The sequence below is a fragment of the Neofelis nebulosa genome, chromosome 9 (assembly GCF_028018385.1).
Source record: "Neofelis nebulosa isolate mNeoNeb1 chromosome 9, mNeoNeb1.pri, whole genome shotgun sequence".
In the NCBI taxonomy this organism is placed as follows: Eukaryota; Metazoa; Chordata; class Mammalia; order Carnivora; family Felidae; genus Neofelis; species Neofelis nebulosa.
Window position 1 is genome coordinate 26,664,688 of NC_080790.1, and position 23,389 is coordinate 26,688,076.

Here is a 23,389-nt window from a genome sequence, read left to right on the forward strand (position 1 = left end):
CTCAGGCTCCGAGCTGTCAGCACAGAGCCCGACGCGGGGCTCGAACTCATGGACTGTGAGATCATGACCTGAGCCGAAGTCGGATGCTCAACCAACTGAGCCACCCAGGTGCCCTGCCCCTAGAACAATTTTAAACAGACTACTGAGAAGAATGTTTTTTACTGATACCTTTTAGTATTTGACATTTATTGGTATGATACTATGTAAGTTCTTATCACCTAATGATCTTTACTGGTTTTCCTGATTATGTGTTGAATTAATTTTGTGATTTTTTTTTTAAAGTATTTTATTTAGGCTTTCTGTTTTTGCCTTTGTAATAAAGTAAATGTATTGTTGCATGATGTATTTTATGGTATTTACAGAATTTTCAAATTTCACACAAGAAACGGAAACTCTGAAGGCAGACTGTGGTTAGGAAGGAACTTCAGAAATTGACATCATAGGGGTATTTTTCAGACGTTCAAAGAAAGCACAACGTAGGAGATAATGAAAACGTACTATTTTATCATTTTAATTGTTTCACCTTTTTAACATTAAAAAAGCATTAGATCACAATTGTGTGAGTTAGAAAAGTGCAAAGAGAATCTGTATAACATATCCACACTGGTGAAAGTCACTCCTAAGTTCATCCAGGTTTTTGGATTTCTTAATGGCCAAATCAGATCATTTTAGTTATTCATTTCTTGATGTTTAATAGCATGCCATATTCCAGAGTAATGAAAGAAAATATTGAGAGTTTAATAAAGTGCTTAATATTCGTTCTTAAAGTCGCTAAGCTTCCTAACTAAAAATAGCAAAACAAATCTTCATTATTGAAACTTGTTCCATTCTACTCCCATTTGTAGAATAAGAAATCTACCGTAATGCTTTAGGATGAGCCCTCAGCTCGAATTGTGTATTTGTCATTTACAAGTTGTATCATAACCTTGCTACAGGCTGTTTCCTTATTTTGAAAATAATATTCTTTCTTAATATGCATGTTGTGAGGACCAAATTACATGTTGTTGCAAATACACTGAACTGTGCCTACAATAAAAGAAATGTAATGGTAATGGTTTTTCATTGCCTCAAGAGGTAATACTATTATAATGTAATATTTTCTAGAGATAATAATTTAAGTGTCCTGGCTTATGAACAGTGGTGATTCCCTTTCATTGGTATCAGCAAGGATTGAATATCAGGCTTTACCTCATCAGTTTTTCCTAAATCAATTCACATTGCCTTCATATTAATGATAAAATCTTGTTTAATCCTTGTCTAAAATGGTTAGCTTCCTTCTTAATGATTTTGAAAAGCAGTGTATTTTAGGTAATATTTTCTTACAGATACACCAAGTATCACTGCTAAACTAATTAGTGAACAGAAAGATGACAAAGAAAAGAAAAACCATGAGGAGAAAGAAAAAGTTAAGGCAGAAAATGGATTTCAGGACAATTACAGTGTTGTTGTTGCTTCAGGTATGCTTTCTATTTTTTATAATCTTGATTTTTGTTTGGATTTTATATAAAATATAATAATATATACTCTAAGAACTTCATATATTAAAAGGTGTTAATGCAAAAAGCTGACTTAAAATGATGTCATAATACTGGATGTAAAAACATTACACCTGAAATCTATTACTTTATGTCCAAAGCTTACTGTATTTCATCAGATACTGAACATGTGTGAATCCTATAGATACTCCATTTAAGCTTGACAGTACACAAGAGAATTGTACTCGTACTATCAGGTAATTGAGGAAGACAAAATGACCAAGACAACTGGTAATTTTGGAGGATACTTTCTTTAACATAAATGAAGTGATTTTAGTTCAAAAGATAAGGCTTAGTCTGTATTACTTTACTCCTCAAATAGGAGATGATGGATTTTATTTCTATCTCAGAGAAATAGAACAATAGAATTTAGCGTTATTTTTTACTTTCTTGGAGAATAGTTACGAACATGAAGTCAAAATTCATGGCATGTCATGAAGGGCAAATAGAATTGGAAGATCAGATATAAAATCAGAAGAAACATTTCTCCCTTTTGGCATTAGTTAGGAGTGTGATGCTATTTAAAAATTTTGTAGAAATACTCTTTTATTTCATTGTGTGTTGACTGATATAGAATCTTCCTGATTCTTTTAGGGCTGAAATCCCAATCCAAACGGGCTGTGTCAGCTACACCACCACGTCCACCATCCAGGAGAGGGAGGACAATTCCTGATAAAATAGGAAGTGCTTCTTCAGGAGCAGAGGCTGCCAACAAAATAATTACTGTCCCAGTGTTTCACCTGTTCCACAAACTCTTGGCAGGTAATGTTCACAATATTGAAAAATAGAAACAATTATAAAGACATGTAATCACCATACTCAGACTCCTGTTTAATCAAGTGCTCTTGATGAGGTACATGAGTTAGTGAGACTTTGTGCATACAGCTCCCTCTAAGAAAAATGATAAGAAAAGAAGAGGTAACCTTTTACATGCTCTTTTTAACATTATAATGTTGCATATTTATACTTTACTGTCGTCTTAAATTTTGCTGTCAGTGTGCTATAATATCAGTAAAACTAACGTTTTAAAGAGGTCATAAAAAGTTATGTAGGAAGGAGCGTGAGGCAGATTTTGAAGAACTCGTTATGGTAGTAGAAGTCATTGATGTACCACTGAGAGTTAAGCAGTATTTTCTCTCTAGCTAAAACATAATCTTTGACCAGTATACTTCCTCTTGGTCAAGGTGATACCCAATTTGTCTCCGTTTTTGTGCTTTATTGTTTTTTTTTTTTTTTTTTAATTTTAACGTTTATTTATTTTTGAGACAGAGAGAGACAGAGCATGAACGGGGGAGGGTCCAAGAGAGGGAGACACAGAATCTGAAACAGGCTCCAGGTTCTGAGCTGTCAGCACAGAGCCCAACGCGGGGCTCGAACTCACGGACCACGAGATCGTGACCTGAGCCGAAGTCGGCCGCTTAACCGACTGAGCCACCCAGGCGCCCCTGTGCTTTATTCTTAAAATCCAATTGCCAACTATTCCTTCTTAGCCATATTTTCCTTCTTACCTTTATGTTACTGATTTATTGCAGAGATCAACAAACTATGGCCAGTAGACTGGATATAAAAAAGTTTTATGGAAATAACAGCTGTGCCCATTTATTTGTGCGTTGCCCATAGCTGTTTTCATGCCACAGTGGTAGCGGTAGTGGTTGCAGCAGAGACTGTATGGTCTTCGTAGATGAAAATATTTATCATCTGGTCCTTCAGGAAGAAGATTTTGCCAACCCCTGATGGCTAGGAATGTTTGTTTCTTTGTATCTTGCTGTATCTCATGAGATATTGGTGGGATTTGGTTTGTGACTAACACTTTCTACAGACATTATTGTTCTGTGTCAGAATTTCTGACATATGTGTCAGAAATAGATTTCTGTAAACTTTCCATGTGCTAATTTCAAATTGTTTTTAAACTGGTGTCAGAATCAGACGCTGTACATATAGTTCAGTAAAAAAGTAACTAATTGACTTAATCAAACCAAGTAAATATTTCCCTCTTGGATTCCAGGTTTAACTTAGTTATGTCATTTTTAGGCCAGCCATTGCCAGCTGAAATGACGCTTGCCCAACTTTTAACTCTCCTGTATGACCGAAAACTTCCTCAAGGTTACCGCTCAATAGATCTGACTGTTAAATTGGGATCTAGAGTTATCACAGACCCAAGTCTGTCAAAAACAGATTCTTTTAAAAGGTTACATCCTGAAAAAGGTATGTATATGATGATCCCTTACAGTCTGTGATCTGAGAAGTAGGGATTTCTCTAGCTCATGACTTCATTTACCTTTGTTTTTATTCTGTCAAGTTAATGAGGTCTTGTTCTTTATGACTGACTTGATTTGTAAACATAATAAATTGCTATTGTTTTCACTGAAAATTAATCTTAATTTTTCTTACAGCATCACTTTATGAGCACATATGCTTTGATTTATTATTTGCCTCTTGCATTCTTTTTTTTTTTTTTTTTTTTTTTTTTAAAGCATTTTTTTGGAGTTTATTTATTTGGAGAGCGAGTGAGCACCAGTGGGGTGGGGAGTGGGCAGAGAGGGAAAGAAAGAATCCCAAGCAGGCTCTGCCCTAACAACACGGAGCTTGAACCCACGAACCATGAGATCATGACCTACTGAGTCACCCAGGTGCCTCTAGCATTTTGCATTCTTTAGTAAATCTTAGAATATTGCCTTTGCTTAGTTTTCAGCAAGATTATTTGTTTTTATGTGGTTGGGTTTTTAGTATTTATACAGTCTGATCATTTGTAAACATACTAATCTTTTGGTTTTCCTTTGTGAGTGATTCAGAGTTAACCAATATGGTATAACTTTTAGTTTTCATTGTGGGAAGTCTGTTAGTATTCAGTTTTTCTTAATGGGATACTTCAGAACATGATGTACATATATTAGTATTTGCTTTGAATCTCTGCAAACTGACTTATTTTTACATAGAATATGCTTATAATATGCCCTAAAGGACAGTACTTCTCAAACTTCAGTATGATTGATTATAAGTTACCTACAGAACATTGTTAAAATGCATATTCTTACTCAGTAGGTCCAGGGTGGGACCTGAAAGTCTATATTTCAAAAGCTTTTACTAGATGATGCCAATGTTCACTTTCCAGTGATCCTGCTTTGAGTAGCAGGACTGTTAAGAGGCAGCGTCAGAAGTCATTTAAAGATTATTGTAGTATCCAGCCTTAAAGCTCTTTCTGAGTAACATACTGATGCTGTTTTGTTGAGTAGAGAGGTGACAATAATATCCTTGTACACGAAAAATTATTATAAAAACAGACCTTTTTTTACCTGTTATTTGTAATTTACTTTCTAGATCATGGAGACTTACTTGGTAGCTGTCCAGAAGATGAGGCTCTCACTCCAAGTGATGAATGTATGGATGGAGTATTGGATGAATCTTTACTTGAAACCTGTCCCATCCAGTCACCATTACAAGTTTTTGCAGGAATGGGTGGACTGGCTCTTATTGCAGAACGACTACCAATGCTATATCCAGAAGTAATTCAACAAGTAAGATAAGTTCCTAACTGAATATATAATTCCATGGCAAAGCCCTTTGTTCTTTTTTTGCTTTTTAAAAATACTTACTTGTGTTAACTTTTGGGGGGTACCCTTTCCCTTACAGTCTTCGAGCATCCTATAAATCTTTCACAGGTCAGTCTGTACAGAGAGCTTTGTGAGAATTTGTTGGTACCGAAGAAATGCTGAAGACCAAGTACATTTGCCAGACTCATTACACTGCAGCATTTTCCTTGATTTTATGGTCATCATGCTGTAATATTTTTATTTCTGTGCTTCTTGAGGCTTGATATTAATTATAGATGTTACTGGAAATGGGAGAATAAGGCAGGAGTGTATACTGCTACCCAAATACTGCTTAACTTTTTCCTGTTTTAGGTACCATTTCCATTTCAGGCAGTTTTAAAAACATAACTGCTTTAACCTCTTTACTGTTAATTAATGTTGCTGTTACTGATGAGCTTATTGATGTGCTTTCGGTGCTCCTCTGTTAATAAGGGGAGTGTGGCACATAGAAAGTTGTAAATACAAAGCACTGGATATTTACTGAATGAAGTAGGGGAATTATTCTCTAATTTCATATCCTAAGAATATATATATTAGTTTCCTGGAGCTGCTGTAACAAAGTGCCATCAGCTGGATGGCCTAAAACAACAGAAACTTATTCTTTGACGTTGTAAGAAGCTGTAAGTCTGAAACTAAGTTGTCCCTAGACCCATGGTCCCTGTGCAGGCTCTGGGGAAGAACCATCCTTGTCTCTTCTTAGGCTCTGCTGCTTGCTGGCCCTTGGGATTTGTTGGCTTGTGGCTGCATTACTCCAATTTCTGCCTACATTTTCACTTGGCCATCTTTCTTGTGTCTATCTGGTGTCTCTGTGTCTCCCTCTCCTCATAAGGACACTTGCCATTGATTTAGGGTCCACTCTGATCCAGTATGATGTCATCTTAACGTGATTGCATCTGCAAAGACCCTAGTTCCATTCTGAGGTAGATTAACAAATGAATGAGTAAATAGGTGGAGAAGATGGGAACGTTTTTACTCACAGTTCTGGCTGACTAATAAATGTAGAAGGAATGATAGAAAGCCACCATTTAGCAACCACTGTAGTAATTATTATTTCAGGCAAGAATTTAAAAATGCTGATTGTTCGAAGTTTGGTGAGAAAGAAACAAGATATTTATATAGCCTCAAAGACTCTGTCTAGATACTCTTTTGACTAATTACAAAAGATAAAATGGTAACTTTATTTATAAACAAATGTATGTATATATGTATCTAACTTTAAAGTAAAGATATTTGGCAGATCCCACCATACTCATGACATCGTTTAATTCCTGATTTTTGGAAACTTTGTGAAAAGAGGCCCCATTATTGATCCTTTTATTCCTATATTTTATTTCTGTATTTTATAGAGATCATTTAAAGTCAGGTCTTTAATTTGAACCTGATGTTGAAACACACAAATGGCCAGACAAAAAATTTCTTTTTCTTTAGGTAAGTGCTCCAGTTGTAACTTCTACCACTCAGGAAAAGCCAAAAGATAGCGATCAGTTCGAATGGGTGACCATTGAACAATCAGGGGAATTAGTTTATGAAGCACCAGAAACCATTGCAGCTGAACCTCCACCTATCAAGTCAGCAGTACAGACCATGTCTCCCATACCTGCCCATTCTTTGGCCGCTTTTGGATTATTTCTTCGTCTTCCGGGCTATGCTGAAGTGCTACTGAAAGAGAGAAAACATGCCCAGTGCCTTCTTCGACTGGTATTGGGAGTGACAGATGATGGAGAAGGAAGTAAGTGTTTAGAATTATTAATGAATTCTAGAGTGCATAAAAGTTACTCAGATCAGTGCCTGCTACTAGATTTATTGTCGGTAGTTTCATTCTAATGATACACATAGTAAGTCCTAAAGAATCTTTATTTTCATTTCTGTATTCATTCAAAACGTATTCACTGTTTACAAACTGCTGGGCATCATTGGAGGCATTTAAAGATGAAGCAGATATTTAGACCCTGCCCTCACATAGCTAATGTTCTCCTGTTTTCCAGTAATAGCAACAAGCAGTATATGTAAGTGTAGACTTAAGTTACAAATGCCTTGCAAGCACAGTCTTGTGAAGGCTCACAGTTATGAGACTGTTTCCTTACTACCCAGCTATGTGAAAAAGTGGTATGTTAGTTTTTAGTAGGGTGTTGAAGGATAGCATCTATTTAGGCTGAAATGAGCTAGAAAGATGATTTGAGCAGTGTTTGTGTGCCCAGATCATATGAGAGAGGATAAGTTGGCTGATGAAAATTTACATAAGAAACAACACTGAGTGCTCATTTTTAAAGCTATTATTATTGATAACAGATCATGGAAAGTCTCAGTAAGAACTTCAGGTTTTAGGGCGCCTGGGTGGCTCAGTTGGTTAAGCGTCCTACTTCAGCTCAGATCATGATCTTGGAGTTAATGGATTCAAGCCCTGCATCAGGCTCTGTTCTGACAGCTCAGAGCTGGGAGCCTGCTTTGGATTTTGTACCTCCCTCTCTGTCTGCCCCTTGCCCACTGACAGTTTCTCTCTCTCTCTCTCTCTTTCTCTCTGTCTCAAATAAACATTAAAAAAAATTTTTTTTAAACTTCAGATTTTATTCTAAATAGTAATGAAGATTTATTAAAATATATGAACCAAGTTATGATATGATGATCTTTTTTAAGAAAGTGAATCTGGAAGCAATATTTAGACTAAAGTGAAAAGAATGTGGAAAATAACATTACATGACAATTATCTTGTAATATAATATTACAAAATAATAATAGAAAGCTATGGTGATTGTTTCCATTGGGCCGACAGTTTTATTTAATATAAGGAAACATTAAAGGAAAGTCATAATGTAGGATAGCCTAGCAAGTAGATTTTCTATTGGTTTACCTGTGATTCTTCAGTTAATGACCATTCCATTTGGAAATTAATAATTGTTCTTTATTTAAAAACTTTTTTTTGATGTATTGTTTTTGAGAGAGAGACAGAGTGCAAGTAGGGGACGGGCAGAGAGGGAGAGAGGAATCTGAAGCAGGCTCCAGGCTCTGAGCTGTCAGCACAGAGCTGGAGCATGGCTGGAACTCATGAACTGTGAGATCATGATCTGAGACGAAGTCAGCTGCTTAACCGACTGAGCCACCCAGGCGCCCCTAATTGTTCTTTATTTTAAAATCATATGGTTTTGCAGAGTGGCCAAAATGAACAAATCAGGAGACTATAGATGCTGGAGAGGATGTGGAGAAACGGGAATCCTCTTGCACTGTTGGTGGGAATGCAAACTGGTGCAACCACTCTGGAAAACAGTGTGGAGGTTCCTCAGAAAATTAAAAATAGACCTACCCTATGACCCAGCAATAGCACTGCTAGGAATTTACCCAAGGGATACAGGAGTACTGATGCATAGGGGCACTTGTACCCCAATGTTTATAACAGCACTCTCAACAGTAGCCCAATTATGGAAAGAGCCTAAATGTCCATCAACTGATGAATGGATAAAGAAATTGTGGTTTATATACACAATGGAGTACTACATGGCAATGAGAAAGAATGAAATATGGCCCTTTGTAGCAACGTGGATGGAACTGGGGAGTGTGATGCTAAGTGAAATAAGCCATACAGAGAAAGACAGATACCATATAGTTTCACTCTTATGTGGATCCTGAGAAACAACAGAAACCCATGGGGGAGGGGAAGGAAAAAAAAAAAAAAGAGGTTAGAGTGGGAGAGAGCCAAAGCATAAGAGACTCTTAAAATCTGAGAACAAACTGAGGGTTGATGGGGGGTGGGAGGGTGGGGAGGGTGGATGATGGGTATTGAGGAGGGCACCTTTTGGGATGAGCACTGGGTGTTGTATAGAAACCAATTTGACAATTTCATATATTGAAAAAATTTAAAAAAATAAAATAAAATCATATGGTTTTGATTGGAGGTGAATTCTGTTACATACCACTTAGAATATTAAATCCTCACCACAAAGTATATTTAATAAAAACGTATGAATTTCAAACTATTGAATATTAAAAGTACATACTTTACCAAATAAAGCACCTACTTCTCTATGTATTTTCATATTTGATGGAATTCTTCAAAAATGGTGATATTATTGGGGCATCTGGGTGGCTCAGTTAGTGAAGTGTCTGACTCTTGATTTTGGCTCAGGTCATGATCTCACAGCCTGTGGGTTCGAGCTCTGTGTCAGGCTCTGTGCTGACAGTGGAGATCCTGCTTGGGATCTTCTCTCTCCGTCTCCCCCCATTCTGTCTAAATAAATAAATAAATAAATAAATAAATAAATAAATGAATAAATAAATCTTTGAAAATGGTGATATTGTTTTAAATATTTTTGTAATAACAAATTACAGCTTCTACATACTGTATAGTCCTACCTGTTTAGTTTCATATATAAATTGTATATACCTATTTCAGTAGATCAGGAATTTTTAATTATTTGAACTGATTTTTTTTTAATGTTTATTTCTTTGAGAGAGAGGGCACGCGTACATGCGCACCTACGGACGAGTGGGGGAGGGGCAGAGAGGGGGACAGAGGATCCGAAGTGGGCTCTATGCTGACAGGAGCAAGCCTGATGGGGGGCTCAAACTCACAACACCGTGAGATCCTGACCTGAGCTGAAGTCAGATGCTTAAGTGACTGAGTCACCCAGGTGCCCCTATTTGATCTGATTTTTTAATTTAAGTAGATAGAGAGATAAGAACCATTGTATTTGGGTAGTCTATTACAACATGGTAGATGTAACCCTAAGCAGAAAATTACCTTTACGCCATTTCAGACTTGTTTTTTCGTGAACATACATACATACTTTTTAAAAAGTATAATTTTGATACCCATTTCTGAAGTGGTTCTCTTCCACCATTCATATGTGGTTTTTGTTTTCTTTTGTTTTGTTTTTGTTTTTGTTTTTTTTTTTTTTGCATTTAATATTCTAGCTAGACATAGTAGAAAACTATATTATGTACACACCAAATAAAATAGTTTTGCTCTTTCATTATCTATTCATGGTTAAAACTACTCCCAGGGCAATCAGGTTACTTTTATACTGTTGTAAGGAACTTCTAATGCTTCTATTTTAGTTGTTAGGTTTTAGTTCTGACTTATAATAGTCTTGACATAGTCAATAATGATTAATTATTCTATGAATATATTTCAGCTTTTATTTGTTTACATTCATGATGTCTTCAAGAGTTTTTCTAGACACTAAATTTTAAGATACTCTGTGGTCTTTGGATTGCTTTTTAATAAATTTAATGACATAATTTTCTGTTACATTGTCACTATTAATTTGTGACCCTGAATATTGTTCCTTATTGTGTTCTTAAATATTTTTAATTTCGAGTTCTCTTTTTTTAATATAGGTCATATTCTGCAATCTCCATCAGCCAATGTGCTTCCAACTCTTCCTTTCCATGTCCTTCGTAGCTTGTTTAGCACCACACCCTTGACCACTGATGATGGTGTGCTTCTGAGGCGGATGGCATTGGAAATTGGAGCACTACACCTCATCCTCGTCTGCCTCTCTGCCCTGAGCCACCATGCCCCGCGAGTTCCAAACTCTAGTCTCAATCAAGCAGAGGTAGGTTGAGTTTTACTTACCTCGATTGTGAGAAAGTTAAGTTAAATTCATGGAGTACAGAATAGGGTTTTTTCTGAAATAATATTTCAGAGACTCATGTACATCTTTTTTGGTTCCTAAACAATATTTGAAAGAGAAACTATGAACTAAGTGTTTTCTTCTTTATTGGGTGCTTTGAGGAACCATAGGTTAACCTATCTGCTTAAAAAACAAAGATTTTAAAGCTTAAGGAAGCTTTCCCGTTTACCAGCATATGCTGAATTTATACTGTGATCTCTTTTCCTTTTCTTTCTCAAACTTTAGAATCATACTATTGAATTGGTGCCTCTAGCTAAAGAGTAAAACAAGAGAAAAAGAAAGAAAGAAGAAAGAAAACCACCTGATTATTTCAAGATGATTTGATTATGTTTTTAGAAAATTCTAAAATAATTAATGCTATAAGTAAATTTAATTAGGATACAGTATCCAGGTTCAGTATTTAAAAATAAGTTACTTTTGTATACCAGCAAGAAGCATATGATACGCTTTTTCAATCTATTTTTTAGAATAGCATCAAAAAGAGAAAGTATCTGTGAATGAATCTGAAAAAATATGTGCAAGACATTTACACTCATACGTGAACTTTTTTAAATTTTTTTTTTTTAACGTTTATTTATTTTTGAGACAGAGAGAGACAGAGCATGAATGGGGGAGGGTCAGAGAGAGGGAGACACAGAATCTGAAACAGGCTTCAGGCTCTGAGCTGTCAGTATAGAGCCTGACACGGGGCTCGAACCCACGGGCGGTGAGATCGTGACCTGAAGTCGGATGCTCAACCTAGTGAGCCGCCCAGGCGCCCCAAATACGTGAACTTTTTAAAAGAAACACTAGACTTTAATAAAATGAGGTCTGTGCCCCTGTTTATTTCCATGGGCACAAAAAATATAACAGTTCAATGTTACTTTTTTTTTTTTTTTCTTGAGAGAGAGTGCAAGCAGGGGAGGGACAGAGAGAAGGAGAGACAGAATCCCAAGCAGGCTCTGTGCCACCAGTGCAGAGCCCGATGCGGGGCTAGAACTCATGAACTGTGAGATCATGACCTGAGTGAGATCCAGAGTCAGATGCATAACTGACTGTGCCCCAGTATTATTTCTTATCAAATTGATCTTTGTGTTTGATGGCATTCCAGATTTAATTTGGAGGAATCTGACAAGCCAATTCTAACATTTTTGGGGGAAAGGCAGAGGCTCAAAAATAGCCAAGGCAGTTTCAAAGAAGAACGTATTTATTAGGCTTATGCTATCATGTATCAAAATTTGTTATTAGTCTGTGGTATTAGTACAAGGATAGATAGAAGCCCAGCAAACAATAGACTTAAATCCCTGTATGTAGGATTACCTGAAATGAAAATAGTAACTGCACAACATGATGGGGTAAATACGATCTTATCAATAAATGATGGTGGGGTCAGTTAAATATTCTTGTGAAACAAAAATGAAACTTTAAACCCTAATGAACTCTATATGCAAAAATTAATTATAACTGGATGATAGATATAAATGTATGTAACACATACAAAATATAATAGTACCCTTTTATGGAAAAAATATGCTCATACCTTTATGATCTTAGAGTACACAAAGATTTCTGGGGCGCCTGGGTGGCTCAGTCGGTTGAGCATCCGACTTTGGCTCAGGTCATGATCTTGCGGTTTGTGAGTTCAGGCCCGGCGTCCGGCTCTGTGCTGACATCTCGCAGCCTGCAGCCTGCTTCGAATTCTGTGTCTCCCTCTCTCTCTCTGCCCCTCCCTTGCTCGTACTCTGCCTCTCTCTGTCTCTCAAAAATAAATAAATGTTAAAAAAAAAATTTTTTTTTAAGATTTCTTAGAAACAATTTTTAAAAAGCACTAATCCATAAGGGGAAAAATATTGGAAAAAAGCAATTATGTTAAAATTAAGAACTATTTTTCATCAGAAACACTATTAAGATAGTGAAAACAGAAGTCATAGAATGAGAGAGTATATTTGGGTGTATCTGATAAAGAAATTGTATTCAGAATATTTGGGAAAGCTTCAAGGATTACAAAAGGAAAAGGCAGAAAACCTCATGGGAAAATAGAGGAAAGACTAGAATGAGCACTTCATAAGAGGGGGTATCTAAATATCCAATAAATGGAGAAAGGTGATCTGTTTCTTTATCAGAAAAGTACAAATGACTGGAATGGATACAATAATGTGGAGACAGTAAAAGATAAGCAAATTGTAGTCTACTATATAATGGGATACTATTAGGTGATGAAAGTAAACAGCTACAGCCAACTACACGTAACAGCAGTGATGAATTTCACAAGCGCAAGTGAAGTGCCACACAAAGTGGAATTTATACGGCATCATTCCATTTATAGCATGTTCATAAATTAGACAAAATGAAACTTTAGTGACTACAGTTTCATGCTTTAGGTGGTAAAATTATAAAGAAGGGTAAGGAAGCATTGAGTATAAAAATTGGGATTATAATTAACTTTGTGGAGGAATTGAAGGTTTCACAAATAGGAGATAGAATAGGGGCAATTTCTGGGGCGCCTGGGTGGCGCAGTCGGTTAAGCGTCCGACTTCAGCCAGGTCACGATCTCGCGGTCCGTGAGTTCGAGCCCCGCGTCAGGCTCTGGGCTGATGGCTCGGAGCCTGGAGCCTGTTTCCGATTCTGTGTCTCCCTCTCTCTCTGCCCCTCCCCCGTTCATGCTCTGTCTCTCTCTGTCCCAAAAATAAATAAAAAACGTTGAAAAAAAAAATTTAAAAAAAAAAAAAAAAAGAATAGGGGCAATTTCTTATGTGCAGTGATGTAATTCTTGGCCTGCCTGGTTAAATAAGTTTTTGGAGTTCATTAAGCTTGACTTTTTTTTTTTTCATGCATATGTTATTATTTATATTACAAATTTTAAAAAATAAATGTTTATCAATAATGTTAATTCTACAGGTACTTTTATATGGTGATGAAATTGTGATTTATTTTAAGTTCATCTTATAAAACATGAAAGATGACATTTGCAGTCATAGATCCATAAAACTATTTTACAGATCTGCTTTTGGAAAGTATCATTGTATATAATATTCTTCTTTAGAATATCCTCATTAAAAGAAATGTAAAGCATTGGTATTATTTTTAAATTACCCTTGAAACCAATACTTGCAAATGTTTTGAGGGTATATCGTGTATTATATTTAATGAAAATTCTTTAAAAAGAGGATTCTTGTTATATAATTAATTTTACATTGCACAAAAATAATAATGAAGAATTGACCTTTACAGAGTTTGAGGTTATGTTAATAAAACCAGTGGTTCTAAGTCATTTTTTCTCTCTCTACCATTCACTTTTTTAGTATGTCCCCTATTCCCAAAAGATTTTTTCTACACATCACATTCTCAGTAAGAAAGAAATTGAAAATTGTTCCTTCTAGAAGTATGAGGAATCTTACTGCTATTAAAGACATATGACACAGTTAAAGAATTAAAGATATGCTTTAACTAGATTCATCCTAAGGGAGCTGGCTCATGTACCTATTCCTTTCACTGTTTTCTCTATCTAATTTTGTGTCATTGACTATAAGTCTTTACCCCCTCTTTTACTGATATTTAAAATTTTTTATATGTTTTTGTTTAAAAGATTTTTTTAATATTTATTAAATATTAATGCACAAGCAGGGGAGGGTCAGAGAGGGAGGGAGACACAGAATCCAAAGCAGGCTCCAGGCTCTGAGCTGTCAGCACAGAGCCCGATGCGGGGCTCAAACTCACAAACCATGAGATTGTGACCTGAGCCAAAGTCGGACGCTTAACTGACTGAATCATGCAGGTGCCCCTGTATTTATGTATTCTTAAGTATAAGCATTTTCCCCCTTCCCTTAACCCCTGGCAGCTGCCATGTGTTCCATCTCTCTGTATTTACCTACTCTGGGTATTTCATATGAATAAAAGTGTACAGTATGTTACCTTTTGTGTCTGTCATCTTTGACATAGCATGTTTTTGACATTTACAAAGTAGCATATATCAGTACTTCATTACTTCTTATGGCTGAATAATTTTAATGTATGTATATATCACAGTTGTTTATGCATTCATGGTGGGCATTTGTGCTGTTTTGGCTTTTTGGCTATCATGAATAGTCTTGCTATGAAAACACATGGACCTGTATTTGTTTGAGTGTCAGTTTTTATTTCTTTGGTTATATACCTAGGAATGAAAGTGCTGGGTCACATAATTAATCCTTTGTTTACTTTTTTGAGGAGACTTCAGCTGTTCTCTTATAGCAGCTAAATTGTTTATGTTGATACTTATAAATATTTGTGAGGATAAATAAAATCAAATAGTAAGAAATTTTCATTTTTTGTTACAAGCCACAGGTATCGAGCTCTCATAACCCTACATCAACAGAAGAACAACAGCTGTATTGGGCAAAAGGGACTGGCTTTGGAACAGGTTCTACGGCTTCTGGATGGGATGTGGAACAAGCCTTAACTAAACAGAGGCTGGAAGAGGAACATGTTACCTGTCTTCTGCAGGTATATTTACAAAGTTGATATTGTCGGTGATAATAGTTAAATTTTTTTTTATATTTGTGTTGATTTTTAAGTATTGATGACTATCCAACTCATCCTCAGCTACTGTTATAAAATGTATTATGCTCCTTGCTCTTAGTACATTTAAATACCCCTGGACAAAGATTATTTATTCTTCCCTCCTTGTAACTCTAAATTTCTTCCATCTCAATTAGCTTTTTCACTGAGAGGAAAGTGACAAGGACGAAATTATCCGATAACTGGAAAATATACCATTTCTACCTTCTTCCAGTCGTCTTCTCTTCTAAAATGCTGTATCTGGACTCTCTTTTTTAAATATATATATTTAAATGTTTGTTTATTTATTTATTTATTCTTTTATTCGTTCCTCACATTGTTTTAGGACTGTTCTAGAATCAGGCAAGTTGCACTAGTATGGAAAGTCCCACAGCACCAGTGGGAAGGGCAGGTGCTTAAATAATAGCTTTAGTCCCTGCATCAACTAATTGACTAAAATGGGCCAAGTTTTTGAGCATTATTTTCTATAATTCTAGAATGACAGGCTCATTCTAGTACAAAATTCTAAGATCACTGTCAAACTGTACAGTGAATCTATTCAGTAATATAAATAATACAAGAATTGTTGCTAATTTTTTTAAGTTTGTCTTGTTAGGTGGATTTTTTTCTGTATGTCTAGCTATATACAATGTAACATTGTGCAGAACACACCCTTCTCTTTTGAAAAATCTGAGGGAAACAAATCTTGTTTTTGAAACAAAGACGTTGACTGACTTGAAAATATAAACTCTTGGTACTTAGACTGAATATCTAACAAAATGCGGGCTTTTAAAGTATGTGAAGCTAAAATCCAATTTAAACCCTCTAATTTTTATTTTTAGGTTCTTGCAAGTTACATAAATCCCGTGAGTGGAGCAGTAAATGGGGAAGCTCAGTCATCTCATGAGAGTAGAGTACAGAACAGTAACGCCCTTCCTTCTGTACTTCTGGAGCTTCTCAGTCAGTCTTGTCTCATCCCAGCTATGTCATCTTATCTACGAAATGATTCGGGTAAGTCACATTGTCATTAGTCCTTTGTTTGCTTTATTATCTATTAAAATAATGAGGTTCCATTGGAGTATTTGGTATTATCCTTCCCCAGTATCTGTAGGCATGAGATTAACGGATTTATTTCTTAAAAATTATTGTGGAAACACTTAGTTGTTTTTTGGGGATTCTAATTGGGTTACCTGTGTTGTCATCTGTCCTGAAACACAAAATCAAAGTTTTCATTGTCTCTTTGTTTTAACCTGTGAATGTACTTTTTTACAAATAATGTATAACTGAAAATAATGGGCAAAGGCTAGTAGCTTCTTGATAATATTCTGAGCTAAATATTATATATTATATATAAATATGGTTGAACTTGTATGCATTTTAATAATTTTAATGTTTTTCTCAAACACTATAAAATTTCAGATGATGGTAATTTCAAGACATGTATAAATTATTTTAGTCCCATAGGTACTTGATAATAAGACTACTAATTTCATAAATTCACTAATAAAAGTACTGTGGGTACTTACTTTGCCAGTGTGCAGCTGATCATTGAAACTAGTTTATTTCATAAGTAGTTATGAAAGTATCTTCTGAGAAACGTATTCTTTTCCTAAATAATAATAGAAGGATGTGTTTTGTTTAAAGATAGTGCCAAGAAAAACAAGTTAATTAACATCGCTTCCCTTTCACCAGGAACTTTTAGTATCTGTTCTTCTTATCTATGCCTTTCTTTAATCATATTGTTATGAAAATAGACATTTACACATCTGCTTAGATTATTAAGGAAGAACAGGTGAGGGGCGCCTGGGTGGCGCAGTCGGTTAAGCGTCCGACTTCAGCCAGGTCACCATCTCGCGGTCTGTGAGTTCGAGCCCCGCGTCAGGCTCTGGGCTGATGGCTCGGAGCCTGGAGCCTGTTTCCGATTCTGTGTCTCCCTCTCTCTCTGCCCCTCCCCCGTTCATGCTCTGTCTCTCTCTGTCCCAAAAGTAAATAAAAAAAAAAAAGTTGAAAAAAAAAATTAAAAAAAAAAAAAAAAAGGAAGAACAGGTGAGGAAAATGATGGGAATAAATCTTTTTAATGCACGGTTAGAGATGGAAAAGCTGCTTGTATTTGTAAAGGGGTAACTGCCCCTATTTTCTACCATTATGGAGATTATTGGGCTTCTAAACACAGTTCTCTAATCTGCCTTACACTTCATAAGAATATTGAGATGATACATTATTTAGATTGAGTTTTCTTTTACATTGACATGTTTGATACATTAAATTGGTCTTTTTTAAAAAGTAGTTATCAGGTACACAGTGTATTTTTTTGATTAAGTAAAATATTTAGAGGTATAAACACTTAACTATTTTAGATATTGGTACTGAAATTTAACATTGGGTTGTGTAGAGAAATTGAGTAGAGTGGGATAAGGTTTTTCTTTATCTCTTTCCACATTATTAAAATATTATTTAATTAGTCCTTTCACTTTTAAAATGTATATCCTCTCAAAAATTTTAAAATTTATCTTGTTCTATAATTCAGTCTTTGTATAATACTGAGCTTTTATGTTTATGGATCAGGATCAAAAAGGAAATCCAGTATTATCTACTTTTACTGTTTAAAGTAATGTATTCATGTAAGGTGCACTTTCTGGTAAGTATATATGTTAATAAATAAACTGTGATTTTGTTAACCATATGCAATTACGGAGACTTAGATGCTGTATCTTGGAACTATTTTAGAAGTTTAATGTGACAGATCAGAATTTGACCTTTCCTTTATGACTTACTCTTTCCCTATAAAATGATTTTATTTTAGCCCTACTTTTAGAATTATGTGCTCGAACCTGGTACCTTGTCCATTGGTATAACTGGAATTGGTACATTTATATTTGAATGTGGTAACAAAAATGATCTTGGAATAATACTTTAAGATCAATTAATTGCTATAAAGTGACTTAGTTAAGTAGATCAGATAATTTGATGTTTTAAATGATGTTTTAAATGATCAGAGAAAATTACTGTCACGTTTGGGATATATTCTGATCTTTAGATTGTGAGAAAAGTATGCTCATTTAGAATATTCTAAATATGAATTGATTTTCAGGAAAAAAATACCTTAGTATTATATCAGTAAATATGTTATTTATATGATCATTAATTTTGCTTAAAATGTTAGTTTTTAAGTAGCATTTTAAAATCTGAACAGATTACCTGGTCCAATTTCCAGTTTTGTCACTTGCCTATAGAACATTATTTTTGGTGGGATGCCTGGGTGGCTCAGTCAGTGAAGCAACAGACTCTTAATTTTGGCTCAGGTTGTGATCTCACGGCTCATGAGCTCAAGCCAGTTAGGCTCTGTGCTGATAGCATGGGCCCTGCTTAGGATTCTCTCTCCCTCTCTCTGCTCCTCCCCTGCTCACACACTCTTGCTCTCTCAAAAATAAATAAATAAACTTAAAAAAAAAAAAAAAGAATATTGGCAAGTTTGGGTGGTGGGATAGGGTAAAAAACCATTCCCAGCTTTGCTTTGTCTTTCATAATACATTTTTTACAGACTACAGGCCATTTGTTGGTGTTTGTGCGAGAGGTGCTAATAATTTCATTTGAGACATTATATTCAAGGGATGGTTTGCTTGCATCGCTAGCAGATAATATACAAAAACACAAGCAAGCATAATGAAATAGGCTGTCTTGAGAACTCTGGTAAAGTAGTACACATTTCCTTTCTGTTACATGTTTGGAAACAATAGGTGAGCAAGACAAGACATACAGCAGTTCATGCCGTACTTTCATTGGCCTGCCATTAAGTATTGAATGTGGTTTCTTACCCCTTTACAACCTCGTTTTTGTCCTTCTTTTCTGACTCCTAATGTATAAGTTAGATACTTTGAAATCTCTGAACTTTTCTTCTTAATGACTATTAAAGAGTGCTATGAATACCAGAGTCTACTTGTGTCTTTTAATAATGCCTTAAAGTTCTCATATTAGAAGGCTTGTTATGTAGCAGGTTATCTGTAAGTCTGTTTTATTTTGGTGGAAGTTTAAAAATTGGCCAAAAATTTTAAGTGAATAACAATATGCTAGCCATACTGATAAACAGAAATTGCACATAATAATTGATCTTCACTTTAGCTGTGAACATCTTTGCATCACAGGTGAAAAGAGAGTACTGTCCGTTGTAAAATCATTGCCAGCATAAAGAGTGCATACTGATTCCTTGGAGAAAAGGACACCCTTTTTTCCGTTACTGACCTTCTAACAGTTCTGTAACTGAGACACTGATCCCATTCTCCAGAGATAGGTACTGATTATGTTTAGTCATTACATCTGTTATATTTACAATAAGTGATTCTCAAACAACACTTTAACTTGTAGCATAATATGGCTTTGTATTATTTATCCAGTGTGTTATTTTTATATTGATTTGTAAAATTTAAAAATTACTGGATACGCTTATGAATGTGTATGTTTAGTGTTTTATTTATTTTTGAGAGAGAGCGAGCAAGCACGCGTACACGTGTTTATGCAAGCAGGGGGGTGGGTGGAGAGAGACACGGGGAGGGAGAGGGAGAGGGAGACAGAGAATCCAAAGCAGGCTCCAGGCTCTGAGCCGGCAGTGCAGAGCCTGATGCAGGGCTCAAACTCATGAACCGTGAGATTATTACCTGAGCTGAAGTCAGACGCTTAACTGAGTGAGCCACCTAGGCTCCCCCCAGGAGGAATTTTTAGTAACCTAATAGTAGTTTTGTTACTATACACTTTTCAGATATTGGTCTTTCTCTGTTGGCCTGAAAATGGGTGGGGCACAAAAAGTAGAAGCCTGTTTATAAGTGAAAGAATGGCAAAATTTTTGAAGTGTTTGGTTTGGTGATCAGATTTCTCAGATATTATGGGATGGTTTCAGTTATTTAAAATAGATATGTATATTTGAAGCTTAAATAATAGTTCTTTTTATGCTAATAAAATAAAGAAATATATTAGTGTTCTTACTTGCTTTTGTACATTAGATTAACCCAGTAATATACCTCTCTGTTGGCCAACTATATGTATCAAAACAGTATTGTGTATGTATTTTTAAATTTTTCTTGAAAGAATTTAATTCAGTAAGCTTAGTATGTAACCAAGAGAGTTGCTGGAAAAATTATAAAACAGTAAATTTGAAGCCAGAGCTGAAGGTGGGTAATTGAAACAAATAAGTGAATTACATGTTTGAACTCAAGTATCAGTTTTCATAGGAATGGTAAAAACCGTTAGAGAAAGTAGTTAGGTAGATAGGAAAATCCTTGTATAAAGAATGTGTTCATTTTAACTTTTCTTTGTCAACATTCTATTTGTTATAGCCATGTTATTTTGAAAGCTGCCTTGTAAACAAGGATTTTTTTCCTCAAGCCACGGTTAACTATGCTATTCAGTAAGCATGCAGTTACCCTACTGGCCACTAGATGGAGATCCTGTTTCATTGCTAGCAATATTTGGTTTAAAAAAAAAAAGTATGAATGTAGAATGTTCCTTTAGGGTACCTCACCCTCACCTCATCTTGATACCATTTTGGGAAATGACATTCTCCTATTTTCAGAAAACATCACTGAGAATATTAACTTACTTGCCATTTATGTAATGGAACAAAAGCCTTTATCAGGGATGCCTGGGTGGCTCCATTGGTTATACATCTGACTCTTCACTTTAGCTCAGGTCATGATCCCAGGGTCATAGGGTTTAGCCCTACATCAGGCTCTGCACTGAGCGTTAAGCCTGCTGAAGATTCATATTCTCTCTCTGTCTCCCTCCCTCCCTCCCCCCTTTTCCTCCCCCCTCCCCCCTCCCTCTCCTGCTCATACTCTTTTTTCTCTCTCTGTAAAAAAAAAAAAAAAAAAAAAAAAATCCTTTATCAGTATTATAAAATCTGTACCATTTTAGTGCTGGTTTCATAGCATGGAGGTAAATACAATTTCAGAAAGGGAAACTTGAGTTTTCCTGTTCATTCCCTGCCAATATACAGACTAGGAAGGGACAAATGAGAAAAATGAAATCCAGAGACATTTAGTCAGTTGCCCGGGTTTAACTCTTTAGCAGTAATCTGGCTATTACCAAACTCAAAACTTTTCAAATCTGAAGGAAAGCCATAAGTGGATTTTTCAGTATGGAAAAGAGAAATGAATAAACATGATAGGTTAGAAGAAGGTAGAAATGAGAAAACAAGTACAGGACTTTCTTTTGGGAACATTATAAGGTACCAGTTTGGCTGTTTGTCTTAGCTAAGTGATGGTATATACTAATACGAAAATTTTGTCATTTTCACAGCGTTGGTTTGCTGGTTCCATAACTACCTATAGTGGAACAAAACCCATTAGTGTAAGCTGTATTAAAGTATCTGATTTTCCTCACACTGGAGTTATGTGTTGAGGTTCTTATCGTGTCTTATCTTTTGTTATATTTCTCAGAAAGTGAGGATTTAAGTTTAATCTCATGAGTATACTAGTTGAAAATAAAGTTAATTTTCTTGTTATAGCAAATGTCTTAATTTAAATATGACCATATTTTTAAAACCCAAAGTTATTACTATAAAGTTAATTCAAAGTAAATGTACAATTGGAAGTGTACCCATCTTTCCTTTTTTTTTCTTTTTTTTTTTTCCTTTTTTCCCCATCCATCTTTCTGGTCTTCAGGGCAGTAAATTCAGGAGGGCCTATTGTTCTTTAAGAGCTTGAATATTACATTAGTGTTGTACCGAGAAAAGATAATAGTTTATCAATAGAAAGTATGCAATTTTATCATTCGTAAAAAGTTACTTTGTTGATACAACTTGCCTGAGAACAAATAAGTAGAAATTATTGAGCCATTATGACACATAATACTTAACTTTATGTCCTTACTTATAGTTTTCTTTGTAATAGTTTACTTGAAGCTTTTGAGTTGTGTATGCCATTTCTTTGCACTCTTTTAATAAACAGTCTGTCAGAAAGGGGTAAAAATTTTAAGATACTTCTGCTAAGTAGAATTGTATGCCATTTGGTTTTTAATCCCAAACTGTTATAATATGGCCCTAGTTTTCTTGAAAATTAGCTGAGGAGTACAAAATAAAATCTGGAATGCTTGCCTATATTTAGTGTATCTATTTTCTACAAAAACAAGATACTTTCAGGACCTGTCTACCATTTCATTCTTTTTTTTTCTTTTAATTTTTTCTAATGTTTGCTTATTTTTTGAGAGAAAGAGAGTGTATGCAAGCAGAGGAAGGGCAGAGAGAGAGGGAGACACAGAATCGAAGCAGGCTCCAGGCTGAGCTGACAGCACAGAGCCCAACACAGGGCTCAAACTCCCGAGCCGCAAGATCATGACCTGAGCCGAAGTCAGACACTTAACTGAATGAGCCACGCAAGCACCCCTCTACCATTTCATTCTTGGTAAAAGAGTACAGAATGCCAAGATTTTGATCATGTTAGTGTCCACTCAGTGTGTCTTGCACATAAGCGTTCATCAACAAATGTTAGTTCCCTTTATCTGGAATTCTCATCTTTGTCAGAGGCATCCTATATGCAAATATCTTTGGTGTAGAATACATCACTCTCTCTGTTAAATAATTGTACTGGTAATTGTAAAGGGGGAGATGGGGTTGCTTTAATTAAACTTTAAATGGATTCCCAACTGATTTGATTTGTACCTGTTTGTAAGGATAAAATATCTGCAACACTGCAGAGATACCTTACTTGATCAACCACAGTAAAGAGATCCTTCCTTCCTGTTAGTTGCCAGTGTACCTAATGCTTATATTTTCACTTCTCATGTTGTAGTGCTGTTATAGTATAAACTTTCTTAATGAATCCACCTAACCACTTGCCAAATTAAACATAACTCTCTAGTTCTTTTATAAAACAACTCAACTTGTATATGTATATTTCTGTTCTCAATAGTTAAATTGTAAACCTGTTAAAAGTTGTGTTTGTTTCCAAATTTATTTATGCCTCTATTGCCATTACATAATTCAATATTACACAAACTGGATGTTTATATAACAAATTTAGAATACTTTTTTTAAAGACGCCATAAAAAAAGAATTGACTAAAACAATCAAATTAATTAGGTTTACATTGAGAAACTCTAAAATATATCATATACATACATATTTCCCCAGTAG

The 23,389-nt window shown here is 35.3% G+C and overlaps 1 protein-coding gene across 11 annotated transcripts in view; it reads left to right on the forward strand.

The window, feature by feature from the left end:
• The window catches only part of BIRC6 (baculoviral IAP repeat containing 6), a 225,829-nt gene that overhangs the window by 149,876 nt on the left and 52,564 nt on the right, over positions 1-23,389 (forward strand). For all 11 annotated transcript variants that reach the window (XR_009248332.1, XM_058682986.1, XM_058682989.1 and 8 more), the window contains 8 exons: positions 1,326-1,457; positions 2,130-2,297; positions 3,567-3,740; positions 4,854-5,050; positions 6,554-6,854; positions 10,457-10,674; positions 15,049-15,213; positions 16,110-16,278. Coding sequence is in view for 10 of the 11 variants with exons in the window: in XM_058682986.1 (XP_058538969.1) it covers positions 1,326-1,457; positions 2,130-2,297; positions 3,567-3,740; positions 4,854-5,050; positions 6,554-6,854; positions 10,457-10,674; positions 15,049-15,213; positions 16,110-16,278 (1,524 nt within the window). In the remaining variant the exon portion in view is untranslated. The remainder of the gene's footprint in view (positions 1-1,325; positions 1,458-2,129; positions 2,298-3,566; positions 3,741-4,853; positions 5,051-6,553; positions 6,855-10,456; positions 10,675-15,048; positions 15,214-16,109; positions 16,279-23,389) is intronic.